This window comes from Malaya genurostris, chromosome 3 (genome assembly GCF_030247185.1).
Source record: "Malaya genurostris strain Urasoe2022 chromosome 3, Malgen_1.1, whole genome shotgun sequence".
Classification (NCBI taxonomy): domain Eukaryota; kingdom Metazoa; phylum Arthropoda; class Insecta; order Diptera; family Culicidae; genus Malaya; species Malaya genurostris.
The window spans coordinates 42132760-42160430 of NC_080572.1; the positions used below are offsets into that span (position 1 = coordinate 42132760).

The 27671-nt window shown below is 36.8% G+C and overlaps 1 protein-coding gene across 2 annotated transcripts; it reads left to right on the forward strand.

Moving 5' to 3' along the window:
- Positions 1 to 3866: 3866 nt before the first annotated feature.
- LOC131437874 (uncharacterized) lies at positions 3867 to 27343 on the forward strand. Of its 2 annotated transcripts, XM_058607513.1 has the most exons (5): positions 3867 to 4632; positions 24156 to 24313; positions 24374 to 24588; positions 24655 to 26708; positions 26775 to 27343. In XM_058607513.1, the coding sequence occupies exons 2-5, from the start codon at positions 24179 to 24181 to the stop codon at positions 27029 to 27031; spliced, it is 2661 nt and encodes an 886-aa protein (XP_058463496.1). In that variant the 5' UTR covers positions 3867 to 4632; positions 24156 to 24178; the 3' UTR covers positions 27032 to 27343. The 2 variants fall into 2 exon arrangements, with proteins under 2 accessions (XP_058463496.1, XP_058463495.1); XM_058607512.1 differs by having other exon boundaries at positions 24655 to 27343.
- Positions 27344 to 27671: the final 328 nt, after the last annotated feature.

Consider the following 27671-nt stretch of genomic DNA (forward strand, 5'->3'; position numbering starts at 1 on the left):
GGTCAAACCATCGCTGAGAAAAGTGAGTGAGATCCATTTTGGTATATATGGCCACTATTTCTGGTACTTCCGGAACCGGATACCGGGAACCAGGATAGCCGGAATCGGTTTGTTTAGTTGCCTACTGATAATGACTATCGATTTGTGTAGTTTTGAGACCAGTTTAGAAAAATTTTCACGTTTTTTGCTTCGCCGGTTTAAGTGACGGTGTACAATATTGAACACACTTTTCTCTATAAATCCGGAACCGGAAGTCGGATCAGGATGAAATTCAGGAATTCCGTATGGGACCGGGAGACCTTTCATTTGAATCCTAGTTTGTCAAAATCGGTTCAGCCATCTCCGAGAAAACCTAGTGAGATTATTTGACACATACACACACACACACACATACATACACACACACACACACACACACACACACACACACACACACACACACACACACACACACACACACACAGACATTGCTCAGCTCGATGAACTGAGTCGAATGGTATATGACACTTGGCCCTCCGGGCCAATTTTCACTAGTCGGTTTTTCAAGTGATTGCATAACCTTTCTATATGAGAAAGGCAAAAAGATGACAGTCATAGTAGCTACTCGTAACTACCTAACACAGAAGGCTTCATTAACACCAGAAAGACCCTTACAATAAGTTACTTTTCATTTGGGGAATTCAATTCAAGGTATTCTATCCATAAATTAACATGGATTCTTGTTTAATTTTCTAGCTCACGAATTATATTTGAATGGCTTGAAACATAATTTAGTAAATTTAACAATTCGGTTAAAATGATCTGTGATTTGTTTTATTATCAGCGGATAGTTGTTATTCGTTCCCATATCCTGTAATAATTTTACTAAAACTGTTATACTGCACCAGCAACTCAACTATTAACGTATTGATCAGTCGAATATTTAGTTTTATTTATTTATTTTAAATTTGTCTTTGATTAAAATGAAATTATCGCACAGACGTCTTTGTTCATTGTAAAATCGAATATATGATAAACACTATTGAAGTGATGAGAACAAATATCCATAGAATTATTTTGACCGTACTGTGTGCGATGGACGTCGTTCTCCGCAATGATCTTCCAGGATTTTTTGAAATTTGAAAGCGTTGGGCGTTCGATGTTATTTGAAAGCAAGTCGAAAATAAATGTTCGTTGAAGAAAGATTTATCTGTTTTTTAGTGGTAGGTAGATTAATCAGAACGCAGGTTTTGCCATGGAAGTCGTCCCTGGTGTTGCGTTTGATAAGTCCCAAAACTGCGTAAGTCTTTGACGAAGCTTACGACCGAGGGTGATGCCCAAATCTTTAGCAACAGAAACGCGTTGAACTGGAACAACCACCATAGAGTATTCAAATACGATCGGGAATTGCGATTGTTGAAAAGTAATTGCAATAAATTTTTTTATATTATATTTTTTTATTTTTTTTTTATTTATAGAAAATCACACCACTCAATAACTTTGTCAAAGTCCATTTGTAAGGCATAGCAATCCACAAGGCTAGTAATGATGCGATACACTTTGAGATTGTCTTCATGCATTGGCGACGATAATTCTATGAACAAGTCATTCACGAACACTACAAAAAGTAGTAGTCCGAGATGGCTTCCACCTGACACCTGATATAATGTTGAAAGGAGCAAAAAGAATAGATCGAACCCGAACTGAGGCCCTAAGATTTGTGAGATACGAAAAAATCCATCAAGCCAACCAGTCAGATAAACCACAACGTCTTAATATAACTGGTTTCAATCCACCTAGTAGAGTACTCATATGCACGGCTGAATGCAAAAATTGGATAGATGCACCTCAGTTTGAAAACCCCGTTTAACTATTTCTGATGGCAAAAATCTGACACGGATTTTGTATTGCAAAAATCATTTGAAAACACATACTTTCCAAGAGCCGAACAAAAAAGTGTTGAATGCAGGAACCGAATAAAAACTTCACCGGTTCTTCTTGAACAAATGTTGTTATCCTGTTCTTGCATTTAAAGTTTTTTGTCGGCTGTCGCAGTGGAATGCCTCGTAAGCTTGTTCGGCTCAATTTTTATCTGGTTTTTGCATTCAAATTTTGTTTGCCGGTTCTTGGATTTTTTTTACACGATTTTTGCATTGCAAAATCCGTGTCCGGGTTTTGCGCTCAATTTTTCTTTTTTGTTCTTGTATTTACAAGTACACAAACGGTTTTTCCCTTCCTATATATGCACCACCTCAATCAGTGTGAAAACCGACTTTTGAACCGCGGGAACTGAGTGTCATATACCATTTGACTCAGTTCGTCGAGTACGCAAAATGCCAGTGTGTGTATGTGCGTATGTGTGAATGTATCGTTTTTTTGCACTAACTTTTCTCGAAGATGGCTGGACCGATTTTCACAAACTTATATTAAAATGAAAGTTCTTATGGTCCCATACAAAATTCCTGAGTTTTGTTTGAATCTGATTTCCGGCTTCGGAGTTATGGGGTAAAATGTGTAAAAAAATCAAAATATGTGTACCAATTTTTATCAGAGATGACGTGACCGACGCTTCATTTATGTGTATCTTATGAGATGTAAAATCACAAGATTTTTTCGAACTGTGTAAAGAACGATTGAATCAACAAATACATCGCAAATAACATTAACATCAACTCAACTTTTGTTGACATGTAATAAATAGTGAAATTATTTCAACAATAAAATCAGCCAAAAATACATTTTTTATTAACCTATGTTAGATCAGAATTTTACCCCAAACCAAACAGATATAATCGTTGATGTTGACGGGAGAAATTGATCCAAAAGAAACATTTTCTAGCTTGAAATCAACAGAAATCATATTCAAAAATCTACTGACTGTTTATTATTTCAAACAAACTCCATTTCTTGGCTTGGTTTTTACCGTTTTTGAGCATAGATTTATTTTGTCAAAACATTCAATTTTTCAAATGACTCTATCAGCAAGTTACAGTTTTTCGTTGATTACTATCTCTTGATTGTGGAGTAATTATGAATATTTTCTTTAATTTTCCTGTTCTGACCGTAAGTCATAAGATTCGGGGATCGTCTCATACAAACAGCTCAGAGATAAACGTTGAAACGGCTTATAGTAATCAATAGAAGAGAAAGCAAATTGTGGGAACTGTCACTTGCTCGTACAGCAATATCGAGAAATATAAAAATATGAGCTAACAACATTTTATTTAAATTTTTGTATAGATTTTTCATAAATCATATTTCAATATATATACATGATTCGTTATCTTCTACAAGTGTAATCTTCTTAAGGAAAAACTTGGTTTCATCGAGGCAAGATCATTGCACTGAAGGTCATTAGGTCGATAGACATTAACCCGAATAATCATTACACACTTGAACAGTTTTTCCCGAATAGATACTAGGCGCAGATACGAGTCGGCTTGCAAGAAAACCACTTCCACGAAACGATCGTATTCCAGAGTATGAAACCCCGTGATACATCATCGTATGATAAATTGAAGGCAATTTATTCAACGGCACTCGCGGAACACTGCACTCATCTCCCGGTCGAACGCCGGAGAGTTGCGCTCACTCTCCTGGCGGCCGGGGCTGCAAAAGTCGAGTCACGCTGTTTGGTAACGCCTGCCGGAGTTGTGACACGATCTCGGCTGATGTTAAACCACGCGACCGGCTAATGCGACAAAACCCTCCGTCACAACAAGGAACCGAAGCAAGGCCGCGGGACAGCCGTGGCAGGAAAACTCGATACTAAAAGTATGAAACTAGTTGCCGCGACGGTCGGATGCTGCTCTTTGAATGTGATTGCACTCGAAAGAGGGGTGAAAGATTTAATATAGAGCAGCCTGCGGCCGGGTCCTAAGACCATTTTCGCACTGTCGTTGGTGCCATTCGCTAGCTTGAACTGCTGCGGACCGATTACCGACTAAGGCTTTTCCTCGCGACGGTGCTTTTGACAGTTCGCTTTTTGTGAGGGAAGCATAGCACAGAGATCACGTCACGATTACCTGTGGCGGATCGGATAGCTGCCAGCCACGCGCTAATGAGACACGATCTTTGAAAATTCCATCGATTCCATTTGCGCGAACGTGTGTGAAAAGTATTTACCTCCCTCAAAGCTGGGTGGAAGTGAGTGATAGATTCAAAAAATTAAAGAAAATATCAGTACGAAAATACAAGTGCTCAGTGAGAGTATGTCGTGAGGTTCGACCAAACCCGGCGGAACGCAGCGTGCAGCATCAGAGACAACAGCCCATCTCATATCGATTCGAGATCGCGAACGGTTCGGAAGCGAAAAACTTTTACTTCTCGCGCCTTCACAAGGCCGCGCAAGTGATCGAAGACGGGTTCGATTTTGACGGTTTTCTGGTGTCGTGCTCTGGAGTGTGTGCGGATAGTATTGGATAGTGCAAGCAGGAAAGTTCAGCACCGGCTATTGTGAAAGGAAAAAGGTCATAAAAAGTGTAATTTAGCACCCAGTGTGAACTAGTGCCGATTACTGCTGACATACGAAGCTCAGTGCTGAGGTCTCCAGCTTGTGGCGTGCTAGGATAATGCTCAGCTAAGTGGCTCGCGGTTAATCCCAGCAAGAGAACTCGTAAGAAAGTAGTTACTTTGATGAACGTCTCGAAAAGGGTAAGACAGCAGCGATTGTGATTGTTGTCGTGTGATTTGACAAAAGTTTTTCTGCAATTCTGCTCAAAATCATTTGCTGTGGTCAAAATTAACCGCACCTTTAGACGGTGAGACAAACAGGAAATTTCTTCTTTCTTTTCCATGAACAGCTAGCGGTGATTAAATGTATGCGGAACGGATATGACGAAAGCCCTCTTGGGCCTGTCTACTGGGGCAAACATTTTTCGTCGGCATTGAGACCGTACCGTTTCTTTTGTATGTGATGTAAACATTTCCCCGAGCTGCTGGCGATCAGTGACCATCGGTGCAGCATTACACAATGTTGATTTTGATGCTGGCACGGTGGACCACTAACCGTGATAATTGACTAATGGACTTCTCTATATGAAGACTCGGTTGTTACACCAAAATAAACAGATAAATAGGTAGCAACAGTAGTATTTTTGGGACTGTGCGTATCATATTTGACTACATTTGACCAAAAACAGCATGCGACATACAACGGTCCATAGCTATGGAGTCGATGGGAAGAAAGTGTATCTGCACAACAATGAGCGGTAATTTTCTAATGAATGGTGCGTTAATTGGTGCTAATTTCTCACATTATAACTTGGACGAGGAAAGCTGCGTGGGGGACGTTTAAGTTTAATCTGTGTTTAGCAGATGTGTGAACCGAACACGGAACTGGTTTCATACTGTGATAATTATTAAATTTGGATGTTTTGCCGTAATTAATCAGAGGAAAATTTTGAATAATACATCAATGATTTCATTGATCGGAGCGTGTACTCTTTGAATAAAGTTTAATTACTTAATAGGTACTTTTTTATTTCAAGAAACGAACTGAAACGGATTTGAGCCCAAATCAGACGATTTTTTATTTATTATTGACTCATTACACAGTAAGTTCAAATTTTAGAACCGGAAGACGGATCAAAAAGAAAAACTCTAGAACTTTATATCATAAGACATCCTTTTGTTTCTAAGTGTGTGAAAATCAGTTAAGCAATCTATAACATGTCCAAGTGAGATTCGTTTTGATGTTTTTGATCTTTATTTTCGAAGCTTTCGCAACCGGAATCCATGGATCAGTATAACCTAAAAACGGTTTCGTATGGCCATTTACGAACACAGCCTATAAGGTGGGACAGTTTTGTGCCCTGTTTAGAAGATATTTTACGCTTTTAGGTATTGCCATTTTCGATTTGGAGTTTGAAAACTCATCATCCTCCTATTCCAAAACCGGAAGTAGGGCTTAGTAAAATAAATCAGCGATGCTGTACGGGATCATACGTCCTTTTATTTGAATTTACGTTTGTGAAAGACAGTTTTTTTGTTGTATTTTTTCACCACCGGAGTTAAAATCGGAATTAAACTAGATTGTAGTTTAACAGTCGCCTTTGGGATTGTAAGATTTTAAACCAAGAAAATCGATTGTCATGATCGACAAACTAGAGGAATTTAGTAACCAATTTATTGGACTTCGTTACGTTACATAGTTCGTTACGTTACATGGTCACTTATGAAAAAAATGTTTTTGAAGTTGCACCCGAATAATTTTTTTGTGACATCGTAACACCATCCAGTTAAATATAAAATGGTGAAAATCGGTTCTGTGATCTTCAAGAAAAGTGAGGGACAATACATATCCCGTAATTCCGGAAGTCGGATCTAGATGAGACTCAAAAACTTTGTATGGGGCTATAATAACCTTTCGTGTAAAAAAAAAGTTTAAAAGTTTGTTAAAATTCGAGAGAATTAAATGACATTATTTGTTACCCACACAGATATTTGCTGATCTCAACGAATCGATTCAAATGGTAAATGACAATTGAAAATTTGAGATTCACTGCGATTACACAGGTTTTATTCATGAGAAAGATCAACATTATTTAAATACTGGATCGTATTGTCATCTGTTTTCTTGGACGAGAGAAACTTTTTCCAGCGAATAGTTCACTATTGGTGCCCTCGTCCATTGATTCGGCGTCACTGTTTTTTGGAAGTTGTATTACTGCTATTTATTCAAGTATAGGATTCGCTATTAGTTAGAGCAGGCATATCTTTCTTTACTATGTTTAGAGATGATGGTTACGTTGGTGTGGGTGTTCTATCATTGTTTAATTCAGTTTCATATGCTTTCCTAAACTGTCATGTTCCGGGGTTCGTGTAAGGTTGGTGTAGAGGGTTCATTATCCTTGGGCGTTGATGTTTGTTTCTCGCAGGGCTTACCGTATTGATGAGCTTTATGCCAATATTGACATGTAGTCAGGTGAGTGTCGTATGAGAACATTAATTTTCATGGAAGCCTTGCGTATTGGTCGGAAGGCACATAAGAAGGTATAGTTAGATACCATAAGAAGGTATAGGTAATCCCACTTTACATACTCAGATTTAAATCAAACTTTGAAATATTTTTTGATCATTTTATCATCTTTGAGTTTCTGAACGAAAATAATCATTTGAATAATAGAATATTATTCTACAGATAAAAAACAATACACTTACAATTAGTGATCTTCCTCCTAGAATTAGACGTATTTGAGATATTTTGACATGAAATTCAAAGAACTCTGATTTATAATGAACTACCAAATAACGTCGTTTCACAGGAGCTGGAATTGTTAATACAATATACAACCACCTGTAACTTGTTTTTGTTGGGTTTAGCAAATTCAATTACTTTGTATCCTTATGGAATTGTATGTATAAAACATTATAAATTTATTTTTTAAATTCTAGCAAATGCAATTGCTTTAAATCGAAATGAATTTGCTACTTAAGCAAAGTTGCAAGTTCCTATATCGAAGGGCAGATTTTACAGATTATTCTTTCGCGGTGACATTGTTAATTAGATTTGCTCATTTCGAAATCGTCTTATTGCTTGCAATACTATACAGTTCTTTGATTCTGTCGTGCCGACGGTAAGCGTGTTTATTGTGTCGACTGTCTCGGACGAGGTGTAAAAGTGAACTGAAGTATAGAATTTGATGGAACTTGTTTTTCATTCAGGTGCAGTGCATTTGGCTCCTTTGGATGTATTTTTTTTTTATTTGTTCTACGTTTCGCATTCAGCTCATCAGTGCATTAGCAAATGATGATGAACTGTTAATGCCACCTCACGGATCAACATAATCCTCTAAGCAGACGTAAAGTATTTGCTATTTTAAAATCACTTAGTTGCACCGAAATGCATGGTCTATCCTGGCGTGCCGAAAATACAAGTCCTTTGGAAATGTTGTCAGGATGGTTTGGAGAATTTTCCCGAAAGTTCAACTCTTTAACTGCCATATCAACGGAGCTAGGGTGGTTCAATTGGTTTTCATTTTATTTGATTTTTAAAGCAATCGGCTCACCGAAATATTTAAAAAACAATTATTTTATGGTATTATCGGAAATGTTTAAAATCTTTTAAATGATTTTGAAGATGTATTTCTTGCATTAAAAATAATTCAATTTTTTTTCACCTCCGATTTTAGTACTCTATATTTTGTTGCAATAAAAATTGAACAATGTTTGAGTTTTTTTTAAATATATTAACACTGAATCATGTGTCTTAATTGAAGTTCTATTAGAAGGAAACGCAAAATGCATAACCTTTAGAACTAAGCACCATGCGTTTGTTCCTAATTCAATGGAAACGCATGGTTGAGTGTTATTTTTTAAAATAATCAAATATATTTTAACAGTTTTGAAACCGAATCACTTTAACGAGTTCAAATATTACTTATTAGACGCTCTTAAATCCAGATTTTTATCAAAATCGAAAGTGTGAAAAATACGTTTCAAAATTTGAAAGTATTTTTCAATGCAAAAAATTCATCTCCAAAACCACTGAAAAAGATTTTAAACATTTCCGATAATAATATAAAATAATATTTTTATAAATTTTTCGGTAGGTCGGTTTCTTTAATCAAATAAAATGAAAACCAGTTGAACCACCTTAGCTCCGTTAATATGGCAGTTAAAGAGTTGAACTGTCGGGAAAATTCTCTCTAGTCCAAGCTCTTTTAAATATGGTATGACAATATGATTTTTTTAAGAGAAAGATTTCACATACTAACCCGGCTACAGCCTCTATATAATTGTTTTTTTTCTTTCTCCATAGAAAGGTATTAGAATCACTGGACAATCCGACTTCTGATCGGAGCTCCCCTAGTATTGTATACCATTCGAGTGAGCTCAATGAGGTCGGAAAGTACATCTTCCAAAGATTTTTCTCCTCGCTCAGTTTTCTCGGAGATGGCTGATCCGATTTGGACAAACTTAGGCTCGTTTAAAAGCTACTCTTATTAGGCTTAGTTCGAAGATCAATTGACTGCCGCTTTCGGTTCCGCAGATATAATGGTACAAGTGACGTCACCGACAAAACACAATTTTCTCGGAGACGGCTCAACCGATCGTAACAAGCTAAGGCTCGTTTGAATAGGTCGATCAATCTAAAAGCGATTCGAGAAAATCTATGGAAATGATTGTCTTAATTTAGAAAGTTGTCAAAGCTGGAACCGAAAATAAAATTGCAATTGGTGTGTGTCTAATCTATAGCAAACTCACTATCTATGATTGGAGGAGATTCACAGGAGGGTTACAGATATGATTAGAAGAAGTTTACAGAAAAAAAGTTTCTTTGCATTTTGTTAAAACATGCAAATAGCTCTCATCCTGGGCTCAGGAAAGTGTTAACTCAATCGAATTCCGATTACCCATTTTATATACCACGAAAATCGCGTTTTAAAGTTGTCGATCCATAGAACAGCTCCGCCTCAACGCAATGTTTGCGTCAAATGGATTCAAACATTACACAAAGCAAAGCCTTGGTATCACATTTGTTGTGCTACGATCCTACTGACACTAGGAATTCTTCCAGGTCGGAACTCGAACATACGACAAACGAGCATTCTATGCATTGAACCGCCATAAAAAGAACATAAAAAAGAACCTTTTTAGAAGCTATGACGATTCTGTAGTATCAGACATTCAATTCTTTAAGTGATAGACAAAAATATGTTTGTTGGAACTTGTGAACTATGTATGTATGATACAAGGAATGTTAGATGTTATAAGTTTTTATGGAAACAAATTAATGAGTTAGCGAATATTCTGGGTAAATTGAAACATTGAAACGGACGTCAAGTTGAACTATTTGATCTATTTGAAATAGTTTTGATAAATTTTTCTGTTTCAAATAGGCTCAACTCACACCCTCTGAATTCTGCTACTAACGCAGATGATGAGAGCACTAAGTTGACGACGTTCTATTGACAAAATATCATAAAATACTCACGAAGATGTAGCTACACAGCAAAAAAAATTGTAACAACCTCCATATGATTTCCAATCGATGTGAAAAAAAATTAGGCTTACAATAATTTTCTACTTTCGAGAAATACTGCAGATAAATCACATGTTATTACATCGAAACAACGTATTGAGTATATTACATCAGCTTGACTGATTACTAAATCTCATTATCTGACGACCAAATTGTAATACATATCCTACAAATATAGTCCTCAGCTAATATGTTCATCATGTTCCATGAATAAAAAATCAGAATATTTTTGTCTTTTCACTTCAAGAGCAATAGAATGTCGAATGACATAATCCTGAATTGTTCTAAAATATAGCGATTTGAACTTTATGAAAACAAATAGTCAGCAGCACAGCAGCACAATTGAGGCTTATTGAATTTACGTACCAAAACGCGACGTTCAATTGAGATTTAAAAAATTGGCTTTCGACTCAACCAAAGTGATTTCTACTGTCCTCCGATAGCCACAAAAACGATGACTTTTCTCAACTATCTGCTTACGAAAAAATCAACAGCAATGTTAGGTGAATAAACAAATTTAGTTAAAATAGACATGACAAGCGAATTGATCCCTCCTGTAAAACTGATTACAGTCCGTCACGCTAGTTTAGTAACCAACATCCCTGCCAACAACTACACTTCGTATGAAAGCGACATTAAAAAAACAATGACACCTCTGAGCGAGTGACGGACCGTTTTAGCAGCTCGTTAACGGTCATGTGAAGCGTCCTGCGGCAATCGGTATGTGACGCAAACAGCCGGCCGTCGCTCGTGTTCGTATCAAATATACATATATTGAACAAAAAGTATTTTGCCAGTTGCCATATACCTTTTTTTGCATCCAAAACCAATACCCATATCATATAAGCCAGCTCTCGACAGAAGTTCGGTGTGTTATGCGGTAAGATGAAAATAATAACGAAGCTGCAGTTGCAATTTTGCTTATCACAAACTGCTCCTACACACGCCAACCGAGCGCATATTTGTGGTGTGCTGATAAATTTTGGACTTCTCTACTGTTCGATATTTTAATTAAACCCACAATCAATCAACTCTATAACATTTAATGAATAGTTTTCGTCGTGCGAATCGGTTGCAAAACCACTGCCGTGAAAATGAAACACGAGTAAATTGATGTTTTGTTGCTATTTGCTTTCAGGGGTAGATGGGGTCAAACGGTTGCCTGCTATTTTCAAAACTAATCAATTATCGAAAAAAAAAAATCATTGGAGCTGAAACTTTACCATAACAATATATAACTATACGGACTTTTCTGGACATTAACATCAGAAAAGATGACAAATTCTGATTGATTGGCTCCGATATATATGAAACTTTGTACTCGTATATGGTATGGAAAACCGTTTATTTTGCGCGGATGGATTTCATTCTTTAAAAGGATCGATTTAAAAAAAATCAGAGTTCTTAAAATTCCATGTTCAACTATCTGAAAAACGGCTATATTTATATGAAAAAATTCATATGATATGATATGTGTTTAAAGTTCTATTCCAGATCATGAAGGTTTGTTAATTTCTGTAAACTGTCTTAGCTGTTACTTTTTCGTTTTTTCGAAAACGCTTCAATAGCTTTTACATCAAGTGTCGGTGGTTTTAGTAACATGTTTACAATAAAATTTCATCAAAAGCTGTGATCGGGGTTTTTATTATTTTATTTTTTATAAATTTGCGAACTCTTGAAAACGCAGTAAACTTTTTCATCGATGTAGATTTGTTTAAAGCGTCTGATTGATTTTCTACAAATTCTTCATGGAAACCATATTGGTGTACGGCTGTCAGATTTCGAGGTACAGCGATTCGAAGAAAGTGCATGCAAAAATACAATTGGAGAATTGGAGTTATAGGTAAAATGGATAGTTTTCTATACTGAAGACGTTTCTCCTGAATCTGATAATGAATATTATCTGATTATTTGTTACCCATTTCTTGAATTGCTTTAAATTTTCCAACAATTCAGATATTTTCTTCCATAGTTTTTGATGTGGGCGAGACGGAAGATTTATCCGTAGCCCTAAAAATTTCTATCTTTACTTGGATGAGCCTTTAAAAATCTAGAAATTTTTCAGGAATTTTTTTGAGCTATCTACGGATAATCATTGAATATTGTCACATCACATCACATTTTACAGATAAATTTAGCATATCCAGTTATAAAAGCTATCAAACATCTACTGTCACTGATTACTCATTTTGGAGGTCTGTCTTTATCGTTTAGAACTCCAAGCTGTGTATTTTACGTAAATGTTCGATTTATGGATTTGTTTGTATTTAGTACGTACTAATTTTCATTCTGAACATATTTTTCGACACATTTAGTGAGTGGTTTTGTCCATATTAAGATCGATGAGTTGTCAACCGTAAGAGTTCCGCACGAAAAGTTCATCTCATAGGAGCATATAGTAAATAGATTTGGAACCAAATCTACTACTAAAGAATAACAATAGAAATGTCAAATTTCAACCACAAGTTAAAATCATTCGCGCAATGGTTCACTGTGTATTTGGACGCAGCTCTATCTCGAAGTATTTTTTGACCGGAATCAATCAGTTGAGCCATCTAATTGGGAAGCTTTTGTTGTACTGTACAGAAAAAAGAAATTTACTCGAATTTTCCGTCCATAATTGCAAATCGCATAGAAAATTACAAATTTTCTAACGAAATCATCAAAACGAATGTAAATTTTTAAAATATAAACCCGAGCAATTTCTCACAAATCTGTAAAACTCTGCTTACGAAAAAATTATCTGCAGCACTAAATAATAAATCTGCAAATTTGCAGACAACGCCGCAAATCTGGCATCTCTGAACTAAAGACAGGACCTGACAATTGCTAGCCTCATAAGGTCTATTCAAGGATTTTCGATCTGGTTCAGTACCGACAAAGCTCAGTGTACAGACTGCAATATTATACCACACGATTCAATGTGTGTATTCACATTCATCCGGCTCTATTCCTATACAAAACGATGCCAGATAAGTGTGAATACACTGAAGTCTTTTTTACGCGGGGGAAACGTGTCGCATAAAACATCGCGTAAAAACACACAGAAAACTTCGGGAATCCGCTTAAAAATAACCGCGTAACGTCGAAATGCCACGGAAAAAACCGCTTAACTTGGGAAAAATTTGATGTAGATATAATTATATTAGTTTATTTGTTTATTTATTTGATCATCGAACATTGGGTATATTCACTACAACTCGGAATAATTTTCTAGTCCGTGTCTTCTCAATCGATTCTATCATATACATTCGCAATGAAAGAAACTAAAATATGGTTTTACATTATATTAGGAGCTGACTGTGGCGATGTAAAAGAGAGTCCAATAAATACGTGGATACTTGAAAAACGATACATCAAAATCAATTATTATTATATTCTGAACAACAGCAACTCTTGACGAGTTGGGAGAATTATACCATCAACAATGACCTGATTTTTATAATAATTGGTCACACGGCCAATGAACAGGAACTTATTTTTCCCTTCCTAAATCGATTAATGAGCAAATCAGAAACTGGAACATTCTGACATAAAATTGGAACAAAACCAACCTGCGACTTGTCAGGTCTTGGATCTGAAATAACAACTGGGAGAGATGCAAACAAAATATAAGCAGTGTGTCCATATGTTGGACAAATCAAAGTTCTCTACACAACTAAATTGTTCCAAGCATGGAACAAATGGCATTCTCCGCACTTCATTTGTCGCATTCAGTCAGACTTCACCGGACTTATTGATTCTAGTATGCATCCTTCCGTTGTCCCTTCTGGGGTCTTGGGTAGAAGTGATTTGCAAACTAACAATTAACATTATTTAGTTTGAAATAAGAGCTAAAATATCAAAAATCATAACAAAATCTGCACAAGAAAATAGCAACAGAATAAAAAATTCTGTCATTGTAGTATCAAGGCAAGAACAAAATATTCTTAAAAGGTAAATTTTTCAGGTATTTGATTTGGTATTCTAGTGTGTACAAGGTATACAAAATAAGAGATGTATTTTTATTTCCATCGTTCACTTGATAAAAATATATGACATAGTAAAATCTGCATTTCTTTCTATAAGAACGCTAATTCTGTATTAAATATTAAATTTTATTAAATCTAAACCATACTAACTCATGAAGAAGGAAAAACGATCGATAAATAATGGTGCTCAACAACGAAATCTCATTTTTGAAGTTTAAAATAATGCTATCTTGGACCAAAACTCATACACAAAAGTCTTGCTTCACGTTAAAATGGTTCATGGTATAGATTTATTGACGACTCATGTTTAAAAACTAGCAACGGAGGTGTTATACTATGTCTGTATAGTTTTAATATTTTATTAAATTTATATCAAGATTATGATTTTCGAAAACTTGTGTAAATAATGGTAATAGTTTTAAGAGAGGCTTCTAACTTGAGAGGTCGAAATCATCTAATTTATTCAGTTCGCTTTCACATCTCATCCAAGTCAGTCGATGAAACAAAACCGCTTACGTTCCGGACAGAAGAAACCAAGTACAGTATTGTGTAATGAACAATAGAACGACCTCGAAATGAGTGAACCAAACGAACAAAAGCTACCGCCGACAGGAAAGAATACAATTGTTGTTGACTTCAGGCAGTGTAAAATTCGACCTTCGATACGAGAACTTGAAGGTTTGCTTAAGGAGCAAATGCATCTTGACATTAAACGTGTGCATTCACTTCAATGCAATAAGACAAATAATGTTATTTACATCCAGTTTTATAAAGAGTTGGATGCAATTCAATTCGCAAAAGACAATAACAATGTGCACTATGTGGAGCACGAGAACATTAAGTACAACATTCCAGTATATATGGAAGATAGTGCTATAGAAGTGCATGTGCATGATCTTCCCTCAAGCGTCACCGATTCTTATATTCGCAAAACTATGTCCCAATACGGAGAGATTCTCTCTATCGAAAATGAAAATTGAAAAATTTTTTCCCCGGTATTCTAAATGGCGTACGTTTATTACGCATACACTTGAAGAAGGCTATACCTTCTTATGTGATTTTCGGTCAAGATACAAGAATTCCGTGCAAATCATTTGTTACCTATGACAACCAGATGGCCCAATACGGAGAGATTCTCTCTATCGAAAATGAAAATTGAAAATTTTTTTCCCCGGTATTCTAAATGGCTTACGTTTATTACGCATACACTTGAAGAAGGCTATACCTTCTTATGTGATTTTCGGTCAAGATACAAGAATTCCGTGCAAATCATTTGTTACCTATGACAACCAGTCAATATTGCCAAAAAGTTGTTCACACACAGTTGAAGTCAAGAGGCAAGATTTATTTATAACAGGGGTTCCCGAACTATTTTGGGTCATGCACCCCTTTACTAAAACTAACTTAGGCCTCAAACCCCATCAACAAATTCCTTTGAAAATTCAATTTACTGCTTTTTTATATTGATGTAAAATACTTACGAATTTCTGCGGATGGTCAAATAAACACAACTTTTTTAGCGTAATTTTTTCAACAAGGGGTCTATATTGACCTCTTTGGGAACCCCTGATTTATAACATAGTTTTTTTAGGTCGAGTACAAAAATCAAGGAAGGAGAGGCATCTATAAATGGCAGCCTTACAGCGGTACTGTAACTGTAAAAAAATTATAACATTAATAACACTTGACTAATAGCTACCCGAAATGTCAGCTGCGTGCCTTTCATACAACCGCAAAAAATCTTCTAGAAGCCTTCTACTGCTTGAGTTATTTCGTCGAAACAAAGTACAGCCCATTTGGTTCATATTTAGGTTGTTCTTTTCATCTCGAATGGATTGAAATATTTGGCCAATGTTTTAAAAAGTAGTAAATTATGTAAAGCTTTCGATTCAATGAGAAATCAAATCCCACAATTCGAAAGCTAAAAGTCTTGTTGCTAAGAAAGGAACAAGCCCACTTGAACAGAACAATGCGCATCGTAGATCTTACGGTTATTACCTCCCTAGCCGAACACAAACAAAGTGCGAATAATGTTGTATAATCAGTACTCAAATACGTCTTTAGCTTCAGGTATTACATCACAATTATTTTATGATATTTCATCTATTACATCACAAGGATTCTACGATATTTTCGACATATCTGTATAAAATGTTCGTTTCGACCTAAGTAACAATGAGAGATTCTCTTTGTTTACTTTCTCTTTGTTTACTTTCTCTTTCGATTATTGCGAAATATTTCTGCTTATTTCGGTGATTTCTGCAGTGCGGATACGAAGATGATAGTTGTAGTTATTATTAACGGTAAATAATTGGAGAGAAGGATTGCTAAGAGTAGCGTAATAATCGAAAGAGAAAGTAAACAAAGAGAATCTCTCATTGTTACTTAGGTCGAAATGAACATTTAATACAGATGTCATCTAATATTTGAAACGCAACTCTCTTCAATTGACCTATCTTTTTTCTCCGAGTAAAATTAGTGCCGGGAGAGGGATGCATCGGAAGTGAGAATCCTATTCTCTACAGTACCCTGAACTAGTGAAGGACCGATCAAAATAGTACTCTTACACACTTACACGATTTTCGGACTCAATCTAAGTTTAAGATTAAATGACTTGCGCCACGCAAAAACTTTCTTCTTCTATTTAAGTAAAACATTGACAGATTGTCGAGTGCGGTTGAACATGCAAATTAAATTCTATTTATGCACAACATTGACAGATTTGTCCTACCATGATTCAGCCGATCTCTTCCATTCGATCATTTGACAAGCAGTCACAAAGTTACAACTCGAACGAATCTGATCAAGCCACCGATATTGAACTAAGAAATATCAAACAAACGATTAAAGCTACGATTAAGTTGAAATGAAAGCAGGAACATCAATTTAATGGAGGCACTTTTGCGGTTCCAGTTGGAACCGTTTGTGTACAACATGCTATTTCAATCGTTGAGATTTTATTGCAATCATAATGTTGCGACACGAAAATTACTGCAACGATTGATTCCTTTGTTCGGGTGTGACACAATGGAGATCGTAGCTGACAATTATTACTCGCAGCAGACCGTAGAATGATTTGTTTTGTTTATGATGTTTTTCATTCTCTGCAATTGTTGACTGTGTTTTGTTCACAAAATACTATATAAATGGAACCGATCGATTGATTTGAGTTTGGAATACTTCAAAAAGGGGGAAATGATCAATGTTAAAATTGCAAAATATATAGCATTCCGACCGATCTCTCACGGCTGGCATTACATTTCATACTGGTTTTCGTTCCACAAGTTCATCTTCAGAAACAATCTGATTTATTTAAAAGACTTTTTGAACGCTAATGACCATTCGTCCCCAACGCAGACTTTCTATTTATCTACTGCTGTTGATAAACAGTCTAATTTTATTGACCTGCCATTGTGCTGCGTCTCATGGCAAACAATGTCTCTAACCTTTCCAATCGGAAGCAATCCCGGCCGTGCCAACTGCTTTTAACCACTTCATTTCGCGACTCGTTTCGAGTCGTGTGTTTGGTTTTACACCCAATCGACACGTGTTTGTCCGTCTGTACGTTTCTTGTGCCGCTCAAACGACGCCTCACTCGTGAAGCTCGGTTAAAAGTCCAAAGAAATGTTTCGCTTTCATTGCCAGGCACAATAAAGAGATAAATTTATAAAAAAAATACAACCCATCGTTAGCTGCGTTGTGTTAAAATAAAAAGGTGGCTGTTTGGAAGAAAGTCCCCAAACAGGCGGGCGGTCCAAACAAACCCCATGACAGTCGGCGATCGTGTTGAGTACGTCACCCTGCGAGGTTCCTTGGACGACGGCACGAAGTCCATTGCTGGGACACACCGAGTGAATTTCGAAGAGAGTAGATTAGGAACTTATCTGAGCTAACAAACTGGCCAAAACAAAACCACAATGACCAACAAAAAATATACTGCAGTGGTCGTTAGCGGATACCGAAATTACTCCCGTGGGCGATTTATTGCCATTCGGTTAAAACCCAATCAAATTTTGTATGTGTTATTATGATACCTTTTTTTCATTAGTTTTATTTGGATGTTTGCTTATATTCACAGAGAATACTATTCCTTTTGGATTAGAAATCGATTAGTTTGAGCTATTCAAAAGTTACACGAGGTACATAGTATTCTATATTTGTCTGAGTTACAGACTAAAAGCTGGTACCATTTCAGAATTAAAGAAATACTCGAAAACAAATCGTAGAAAATCCAGGCCAGTTCCAAGGACGGGTCACGAAACAGTTCGAAATCGACAATTCGCCTTTGCCCTGTGCGGTAAAACCGTTCAAGAAGACCCAGACGACCGAGCGGCAGCGTAAGAAAAGCAATCCCATGAACACAAGGAAGATGAGGGATTACGAATCCAGCGCAATCCAAATCTTTCGATTCGGGGCCTGATCACCTGTCGGATTTAAATGCCTATCCCTGAAAGCAGATGTTTCACTCTATGTATAATGTCTAAACTTATTCTCCAGTTCTGTGTATAGAAATTTCAACGCAAATACAAAAGTCCTTAAACCTAAACTGTATATTTTGTCAGTATTCAGTATAGCAGTAAATATTGCATCACATTTTAAAGCGTTTTCCTCACAATCTACGTGGTTAAAGTGAATCCTTTTGAAATTTTCAACACTTTTTCTAAACAAAATTTTCGAAGTAACTTAGAAGTGATTTACAATCCAATAGTAAACTTTATTATTAAAACCGAATAACTCAATGGTAAAACGTAAACTTATTTTGTTTAAAACAAGTTAGAGTTACAGTTTCAACAATAACAATTGAACCTGTTTGAGAGAATAACAAAAAAGTAGCAAATTCTGTCATCGAACAATGAAACCAAAAGTAAAATATTTATAGAAGACAAATTTCTCAGAAATTTGTTATATAAGGGGCATTCCACGCAAAACCAGCCACCCAATATTCGTTTTTTTATCTAAATATATTATTTCGGTAAAGAACTCGAAAATATTCGACACGTATTTTTTTATTTCAATACGGTACGTGGAATTTTCGAGATTTGATTTTTTAAAATTTCGCGTTTACAAGATAGAGCCTTTTTCAATAGCCTATACTGTAAAATCAAATAAAGATATAAAAATTCGACGTCTTTTCCTTAACTTTCATATAAGAGATTCCATAAAACAACCTTTATAGTTTATTTAATGAAAAAAGTTATAAATTAATAAACAAATAAAAAAAATCAATTTTTTTTCTTTTTTTTTAGTTGAAAAAAGAAAGCTTAGGGGCTTAACTCAATCTTGACAAAGTTTCACAGTGAAAAGATTATTACTTTCGGAGCAGTGAATTTTTCAATAACGACCCGCACGCGCGGAATGTACCGCAGGGCAACTCGCTTGAATACGGGCTTAACTTGTCGACATGTGTCGCACCACTGATCGAATCCTAACTTTGACAGTTTATTGTTAGCAACGTTACAGTTGAGATCGCGGTGGGAAAATGAATTCAAAAATAAAAAAATCGTATCTGAAATCAATTTTACTTTAAGACTTATGTTAGCAAAAGTCAAAAATATTCTTTTCGCCCCTTTTTGAGAAACTCGATTTTTTGCAAGCAAATTATGTTTTGTGTTTAAGATAAAAAGAAAGCGAGTAAAATTGGGGCAAAGAATTTACGTGAGTATTAAAATAGTGATAAGTTTTGGAAAAGTTGCGAAACTTTTTTTTTACTATTCAGTTGTGAGTTGATGCAATAATGATTACAGATTCTATATTCAGCCATATATTCTATATCCAGCGAGTCTACAAAAGTATTTCTTACATTTACTAACATTGTAAAATTGCATTTCTCAAATTTTAAAATTTCGATTGCCTTTTTAGAATGAACCATATTTGCCTACCGGTTGTCATACCGAATTTAAACAAAAATTTCATGCAAAAGATGGAACTAAATCCGAGAGAATGAGAATTTTTAAAGTTTGCCAAAAGCTGTAGTATTTGTAAGATAGCGCATACGATGAACACATCAAGATATTTTGTTACGAAAGTAGGGAATCTTGTGGGAAAAAATTATTATTGCGATTCCGAGAACAACTTTTTTTATTATCAAACTTTTGATGTTTTTAAATTAAAAATCAATATTATTATCATATTTTACAGAAAAACAATTTTTCCCTGAAATAATAATTAAAGTCAAACAATTTTACACGGTGCACACAAAACATCATTTGTTTGCAAAAAATGAATTTCTCAAGAAGGGAAGAAGAAACCCAACGCAACGAATGTTTTTAAATTTTTGCTACCATGAGTCTTAAAGTTAAATTGATTGCAGCTACGATTTTTGATTTTTGGATTCATTATCACACCGCGATCTTAACTGTAACGTTGCTAATAATAAACTGTCGAAGTTAGGATTCGATCAGTGGCGCGACTTTTGTCGACAAGTTAAACCCGTATTCGAGCGAGTTGCGCTGCGGTACGCTCGCGCGTGCGGGTCGGGATTGAAAAATTCACTGCTCCGAAAGTATTAATCTTTCCACTCTGATACTTTGCCAAGTTTGAGTCAAACCCATAGAGCTTCTATTTTTCAACTAAAAAAAGAAAAAAAATTGGCTCAAGTAAGAATTTTTTTATTTGTTTTTTAATTTTTAACTTTTTTCATTAAATAAACTATAAAGGTTGTTTGAAGGAATCGCTTATTTAAAAGCTAAGGAAAATACTCACATTTCATGTCCTGGACGATTTTTTGTGTTATCTTTATTAGATTTTACAGCGAAAAAAACGTAAACGCGAAATTTCCAAAAATCATATCTCGAAAATTCCACTTACCATATTGAAATAAAAAAATACGTGTCGAATATTTTCGAGTTCTTTACTGAAAAAAATAGTCAGATGAAAAAAAATGGGTGGCTGATTTTGCGTGGAATGCCCCATAAACACTAAGTGTAGAATATTATTATAATCATATCTCTTATCTAGGGCAGTTTACTGAATCGCTTTTTATTCGATGATGGAATTATTAGATTAATTGTATTCAATACAATTAAAATATTTCATCAATTCGAAATTTAGATGCAATAACTAATATTCATGCTAAACAGTTATTATGCTTTTTTAATTCCTTTAATAAAATATCAAGACAATCAGTGATGTCCGAGCTCAGCACACGAGCTACTCTATACCTACAGTGTGTGCCAATTAAACTCGTAAGTGTGTGCTATTTGTGTAGTCCAACTACTGACAAGAGACAATACAAGAGCGGACACTGTGTGCTTAAAAATTATATAATATTATTAAATTTAAAAAAAAAACGGAAACTCAACTCAGCACGTGAACTAGCACATGAGTCAGCTCACGAGCTAGCTCCCCATTCCAACTCATGAGCCAGCAGATGAGCCAGCATCGCGAGCTGGTTCTTCGAAGCATACGACTCTCGATCTAGTAGCAACACGGCACACAAGCGTGTGCTTCAGACTTCGTGTGCGTGTTTTTAAAAAGGTACAGCACACAGACTGAATGAGAGCTGGCTTGTGTGCTGGGCCATCACTGAAAACAATATAAAGTATTGCAATGACAGCCTATAAATAACAAGTCATGATATGATGATAAAATGTTTTTCAAATTGTAAACAGTTTAAGGGAATTTAGATGAACTTCTCCGTTTCCTGCAACATCGCTTTGAATAATTGTTTAAATTTTTAGACACACTTCAGCCTGTAGTTTCGGAACCGGATATGCGATTTAGACAAAATTCAATAGCAGCTTATGGAACCAGAAGAATTTTTATTTGAACCGTCTATGAGAAAATGAATTGAGTTCCGTCTTCTGAGTTTTGGACCGCTATATCCGGTACTTCTGGAACCGGGAGCTTGAATCTGGGGGAGCATGGAACCGGTATAACCGAGATCGAATCGTGGACCAGCAATTAATTTGACCTACAACTTGAAACTTGTGTTTTTTGTTCGATCATAGAGGTTTTAACCTTTCTGACCCTATGTGCGGGGTTTGGAACCGAACCCAGGCGGGCTGCGTGAAAATCATCGACTTACCGACCACGCTATTCTATTCGTGAAAAATCAATGGTTTGCCATACTGAGAACGGGAACAAAGTTTAATCTAAATCGGAGCAAGTCGATCCAGATTCCTTAACTAAAAACCACAATGTCTGTTCTTTGTGCATTCTCTGAGAAAACGAAGTGGGTTCTACTATTTGAATCACATTCGGAACCGGAATCCAGGGACTCCGTCGCTTCAACCAATTTAATAGCTTTAAATAGATTACAGATTGATAGGTGCTCAACCTATCAATCTGTAATCTCGGAACCAGAAGTCGTATCTGAATGAAGCTCAGCTGATTTATACGGCATCATAAAAATTTTGAAGTTGGTAAAAGTCGGTTCAGCCATCTGTGAGCATAATTAGTGAGTTCCATTTTGGAGTATGGGATCATTACAAGCCTTTATTTCCGGCACACGAAACCATGACCATTAACTTACTTGATTCATGAATTGAAGAATCTTTGAGCTCAATGAAGAATATTTGTTACACTTTTTGCATCGTCTCTATAAGCAACGGTTTGAAAGCGTAAGCACGTAAGCCTTAACCCTATAATTCCGGAACCGGAAGTCAGATGCGAATAAAATTGGCAATGTATCTTGAATCCCCGGGTTGACGGTTCAATGCATAGGACGCTGGTCTTACAAGCCAGTTTTCGTTTGTTCGAGCCCCGACCTGGAAGGATTCTTAGTGTCAGTAGGATCCAAAGTACTAGCCGTGCAACGATTCTGTACACTAAGAATCGGCTGCGAAGCCTATTGAAACAGAAAGGCCAAATTCCACAAAAGGAATGTAATGCCAGGACTTTGCTTTATGTATCTTGAAAACTATAAGATATTTTACTTGATTTTCAGTTTGTGGAATCTTTGTGAAATCGAAGCGAACTTTCATGTTATAGTTTTGCGGCAACTATTTCCGGTGTTTCTGGAACCGGAGACTGAGAACGGAAATAACTAAAGTGAAATTATTCTGACATCTGACAATAAGATCTACATATGAGAGAGATTTGTATGTAGATGTTTCCTTCTTGAAAAATAAAACACACAGGAAACTGTAATTCCAGGTTGGGTCGAGATCAAAATCATTGCTGGTTCATAAGATATTTAAGCTGTTCGGTTTAACCTAGTAACCGGTCTTGCCCCTGTAACCCCTACAATGTTAAGTGTAAAAAATTCCAGGCATCGTTTCACCATTGTTTTTCGGGTCAAACACGAAGTCTAAGTAAAAGTAAAAGTTTTTCCAACATTTCAATTAGTGAAATTTTTGAAAAATATAAGAATCAAGTTATCAAAACCATCTGAAGTTTGTTTACTTTCCTTTAAACCAAATAAATTAGAGCAGTTCAAGAAATGATTAGAATTTATGTCTTTTCTATTGATGTTAACATAGGTGTACAGAATACAATAATTCTGACCCTGTTTTTCTTGCTTATTTCTTGTGATAGCCCTTTTGAAATTGAACAGATAAAATCAGCTGTACCACACTTGTGTGCCGTCATCCGAAGCACGATCGATATAATTAAGTTTTTATCAGTTTATTTGATGATACAGCGCCAGAAATATGATTTATATGTGTGGCTCAGCGAAAGTTCCACTTCCAAAATTGGCTTCGTAATGTTTGTTTGCGTTTTTGTTGTCTTCATAATTTTATGGGACGGATCGTGCTGGAACGGGGACACAATGTTTCCATCGTTGTGAGTGTATTGCTGGTGTGCTATTCCTGCGGTAGCGGAAAATACCTCGTAATCACCATTGAAATCAACGTGTGAACATCTTGTTTTTTTTATCATACCGGTAAGCGAGAGGCGTTCCGCGCCGAAAACTGATCGTCATTTTTCAAAACGATGGGAAATATGATGGTTCAATTAGTTTCACCTGTTCGAAGAAAAGGAACAAAACTCTGTAATTTAAGGCCATTTTTTATTACTTGTGCTTACAAATTAATTGCATGCCTATTTTTTCCGAATGACTGATAAATGATTCAACGCAAAATGCATTCACGCAAAATGCATTTCTGGATGTAGCTGGAGGAGCTGAATATTTATTCCATGTTCAAGAAATTATGATCGTTTATGACCTGAAGCTAGCATTGCAGATGGAGAGCGATTATTGCAAATTACGACTCGACTATACCATTTCAAAATTTGCAGTCAAATTCTTCATCGTTTTCTCGTTTTTGTTTTTACAGATTGTGCTTTTAGATGATACAGGATGCTGACAACGATTACATTGATACTGGTAGGATCCGCACTACAGATAAGCGCACAAACTCCTCCTTCTAGAAATGATCTTCCAATGCAAACCCAAACTCTGCCGACGCTGCTGCCCACCGTTCCACCCGATCAGGTAGGTTCAGCACCAGATTTGCTTTGGATATAAAAAAAACTGTTTCCGGCCTATTCATAGCTGTTCACCATCGTACAGCCTCAATCACCGCCTCCGGTTATGAACTTACCTCCATCCCCGGGAAAAGGTATCCAGTACGAACATTCCATATCACTTGGGCCCAACAGTAACTACTATGTCTACTATTCGGATCATGTTCAAAACCTAGAACCGCAGAATTATGTGCAACAACAGCAGCAATCGCAATCATCACCCATTTATCAGTCTTTCGTTGGGTAACACAAAATATATATATTTTGCAATTGTTCCAGAAATCTTATCGATCTTTTTTTCTTCTTCAGATACTCCAACGATCAGTCTAGTCAGATAATCTTCAACACGAACACTGTTCCGGTGCAGCTTGTGACACTGTTGCAACCGACGTTGGACGCTGCAGTCGCACAGGAGAACGGTGCTGTTGTATCTCCTCCTTCTGTTACCGGCAATCAGACAAATACGAACTTGAATGAGGAAGGAATTCAAAAGTTAGTATCTTCAACACAGAATCTGGTGAGTAATGAGGACGTCGTAAGTATAAACAACGCAGAAGAAGATCCAACAAATGATGATGATTCGAAAGATCTCGAAAAATTACCAGCGAAGAAAGAACAAAACGAACCAGTTGACAGCGAGCCAAGTGAAAGCCGCAAGAACGAAGAGAGGTTGACGGACAACTTGGCAGAATCGAGTTTTACACAACCGATTATAGTCGGCGAAATGTCCGATAGTGTCGCTAGAAATCACCGCTCAGGGAATGGATTGGAAAACTACCAGAAGCAGATAAATGTAGAAATTATTGGTGAATCAGATGACCACAATAAAGGGCAATATTTGAAGGAAACCATCTTTCCCGTTAATCAATTAACTTCGGAACCGTGCGATGATGATCTGCAGTCCACACCCGTACTGATCAAACACGAAGTTACCACAATTCGACCAATCAGTTTGACAACCAAAGGTCGAGGAACGACTGCATCCAGGCTCAGCACCCGCTTCCGAACCACGCCAGTACAACCGCTGTCTTCGACTGCCCGTTATTCAACGAAGGAAACCGTTACGGTAACTCCGAAACCCGTCTCCAACAAATATCTAGCCCCGATCCAAGCCGGATTGCGTCTTTCAAATTCGCAGCAAAACATCGATGACTGCATCGATGCGATTCTACAGCCACCTAAGCAGGATCTCAGTGTGGAAAAGAAGACTCTTGTCGAGGTCCAGAAAAGTGTTAACATCAAAAATTTTCTGATCGATCAAGACAAACCAGCAAAGCAGCGAGAACTCGGCACTCGAACTAAAATTGTCCAGCAACCAATTTTTGTCGAAAAACCCGTTGAAAAAATTGTGAAACAAAATGTCTACATTGAAAAGCCGGTTGATCGTATTGTCCAACAGCCGGTCTATATAGAAAAACCAGTTCCCCACCCAGTGGATCGTATTGTAGAAAAGAAGGTACCTGTCCCGTATCCTGTCGAAAAGATAGTTGAAAAACCGGTGCAAACTGTCGTTCAAGTTCCATATGCCGTTGAGAAACAAGTACCTGTACATCACTACATCGACCGTCCAGTGACACAACCTGTCCCAGTTCCAGTTCCAGTTGAAAGGATTGTCGAAAAACCTTACCCAGTGGAACGTGTTATCACCAAGGAAGTCCAAGTACCCTACCCCGTAACTCAAGTCGTTGAAAAAATAGTGGATCGTCCATATCCAGTTGAAAAGGTCGTTACAAAAGAAGTCCAAGTACCATATCCAGTTACTCATGTAGTGGATCGACCATATCCGGTCGAGGTTCCCGTCGAGAAGGTTGTAGAGAAGATTGTCGATCGGCCCGTTCAGACAGTGGTCGAGAAGCACGTCGAAGTTCCTGTTCCGGTAACGGTGGAGAAAGTTGTAGAAAAGTTCATTGATCGTCCCGTTCCTTACCCAGTTCAAGTCCCTGTAGAAGTTCCCGTTCAAGTTCCAGTCCATTACCCGGTGGAAGTTCCTGTCGGTGTTCCGATTCCGTATCCAGTCGAGAAACTAATCCCCGTTACTATCCACGAACCGAAACCAACCCATTCAATCATCAAAACCACCACCCATGAGAAATTGTTTGACTTACACAAATTTTTCGGTGGTAAAAAAAAGCATTTTATCGAACATATCTTCATCAAACCACCCCATCATCCGAAACCTCAGTTGATCGAAACGAAACATCTCCATTATCACAATCAATATCCAAAGAATGATCTTCATTTCGGAGCATCGATCCAGGCGCCAACATACGTTGATGTCGCTCAGTTCAACGTTCTGCCTCACCATTACCCGGAAAAGCAGAAAAACATTTACGGAACCACATTCCTAGGTGATGCTTTTAACGGTAATCCCTACCAATACCACCACAATAGCTACGAACCGCTAAACGACCACTCACATCACTTTGTAGGCAAATACACCTACCAGACACCGTTGTACCATCAACAGCAACCGATTGGGCAGCAGATTTACAAGGACGATTACGTCGGACCTACCCCGCTGTTGGAGGATCATTGGGCCGTCAAAAGTGACGGCAAGTTCCGCCGAAGTACGGTGTACGGCAAGAGCTTACGGATCGAGTACGGTGGTTTCAAGCCGCCACTAGTGCCATCGGTGGAGATCGACGAGAATGGGAACCCGCTGCATAAGGAGCAGAATGCGACCTGAAGGAAAAAACGTCATGTGGGAGGGACAACGTCGGTAGTTGGGTTTAGCGTTTGGCGCCTGTACTCACGCTGATTTCCTGTGAGTTCGTCAGGAGCAAACCTGCGATGAAACGATTTAGGATATTATGCTTAGTGCTATGACCGAACTTAGGATTAATTTCATTGTACACAGGATTCATTTGCCACACACAAAATTCACAGCTTCTGTTAGAACTGTATTTACTTAATTTGTAAGTAATTTATTGTAATTGTATGATCATTTTCAGTAGACGACGTACTTTTATTATAGTTTCAAATATGATAATAAAAATAAAAATCACGCCGAAACCCGTGTTTTCATTTTATGCTGTATAATGCACAAGCAATGTTTTAATTTATCATAAAATAAATTTTATCTATTATTTTTGACTTGATGTCATATGGCAGAAACAGTGAATTCAACTTGTTGACAGTCCCGACTCTTTCTATTTGCTACAGCTGCAAATGGTTGGCTATACCAAGTGCTTTTTGAAAATTTCAACTCCTTCCTGCAGCATTTTGTTGCTTTGCATGTCTTCAAACCCTATCTACATCAAGAAGCACGAAAGCAAACGATTACGTACAAACAAGTTAAGATTTATTTTTCTCAAATCTGTAAGTAA

Coding starts and splice junctions, on each gene's coding strand:
- LOC131437874 (XM_058607512.1), top strand. CDS start 24,179: ATGCTGACAACGATTACATTGATACTGGTAGGATCCGCACTACAGATA. Junction 24,314..24,373: donor CCACCGTTCCACCCGATCAG/GTAGGTTCAGCA, acceptor GCCTATTCATAG/CTGTTCACCATCGTACAGCC. Junction 24,589..24,654: donor ATTTATCAGTCTTTCGTTGG/GTAACACAAAAT, acceptor TTTCTTCTTCAG/ATACTCCAACGATCAGTCTA.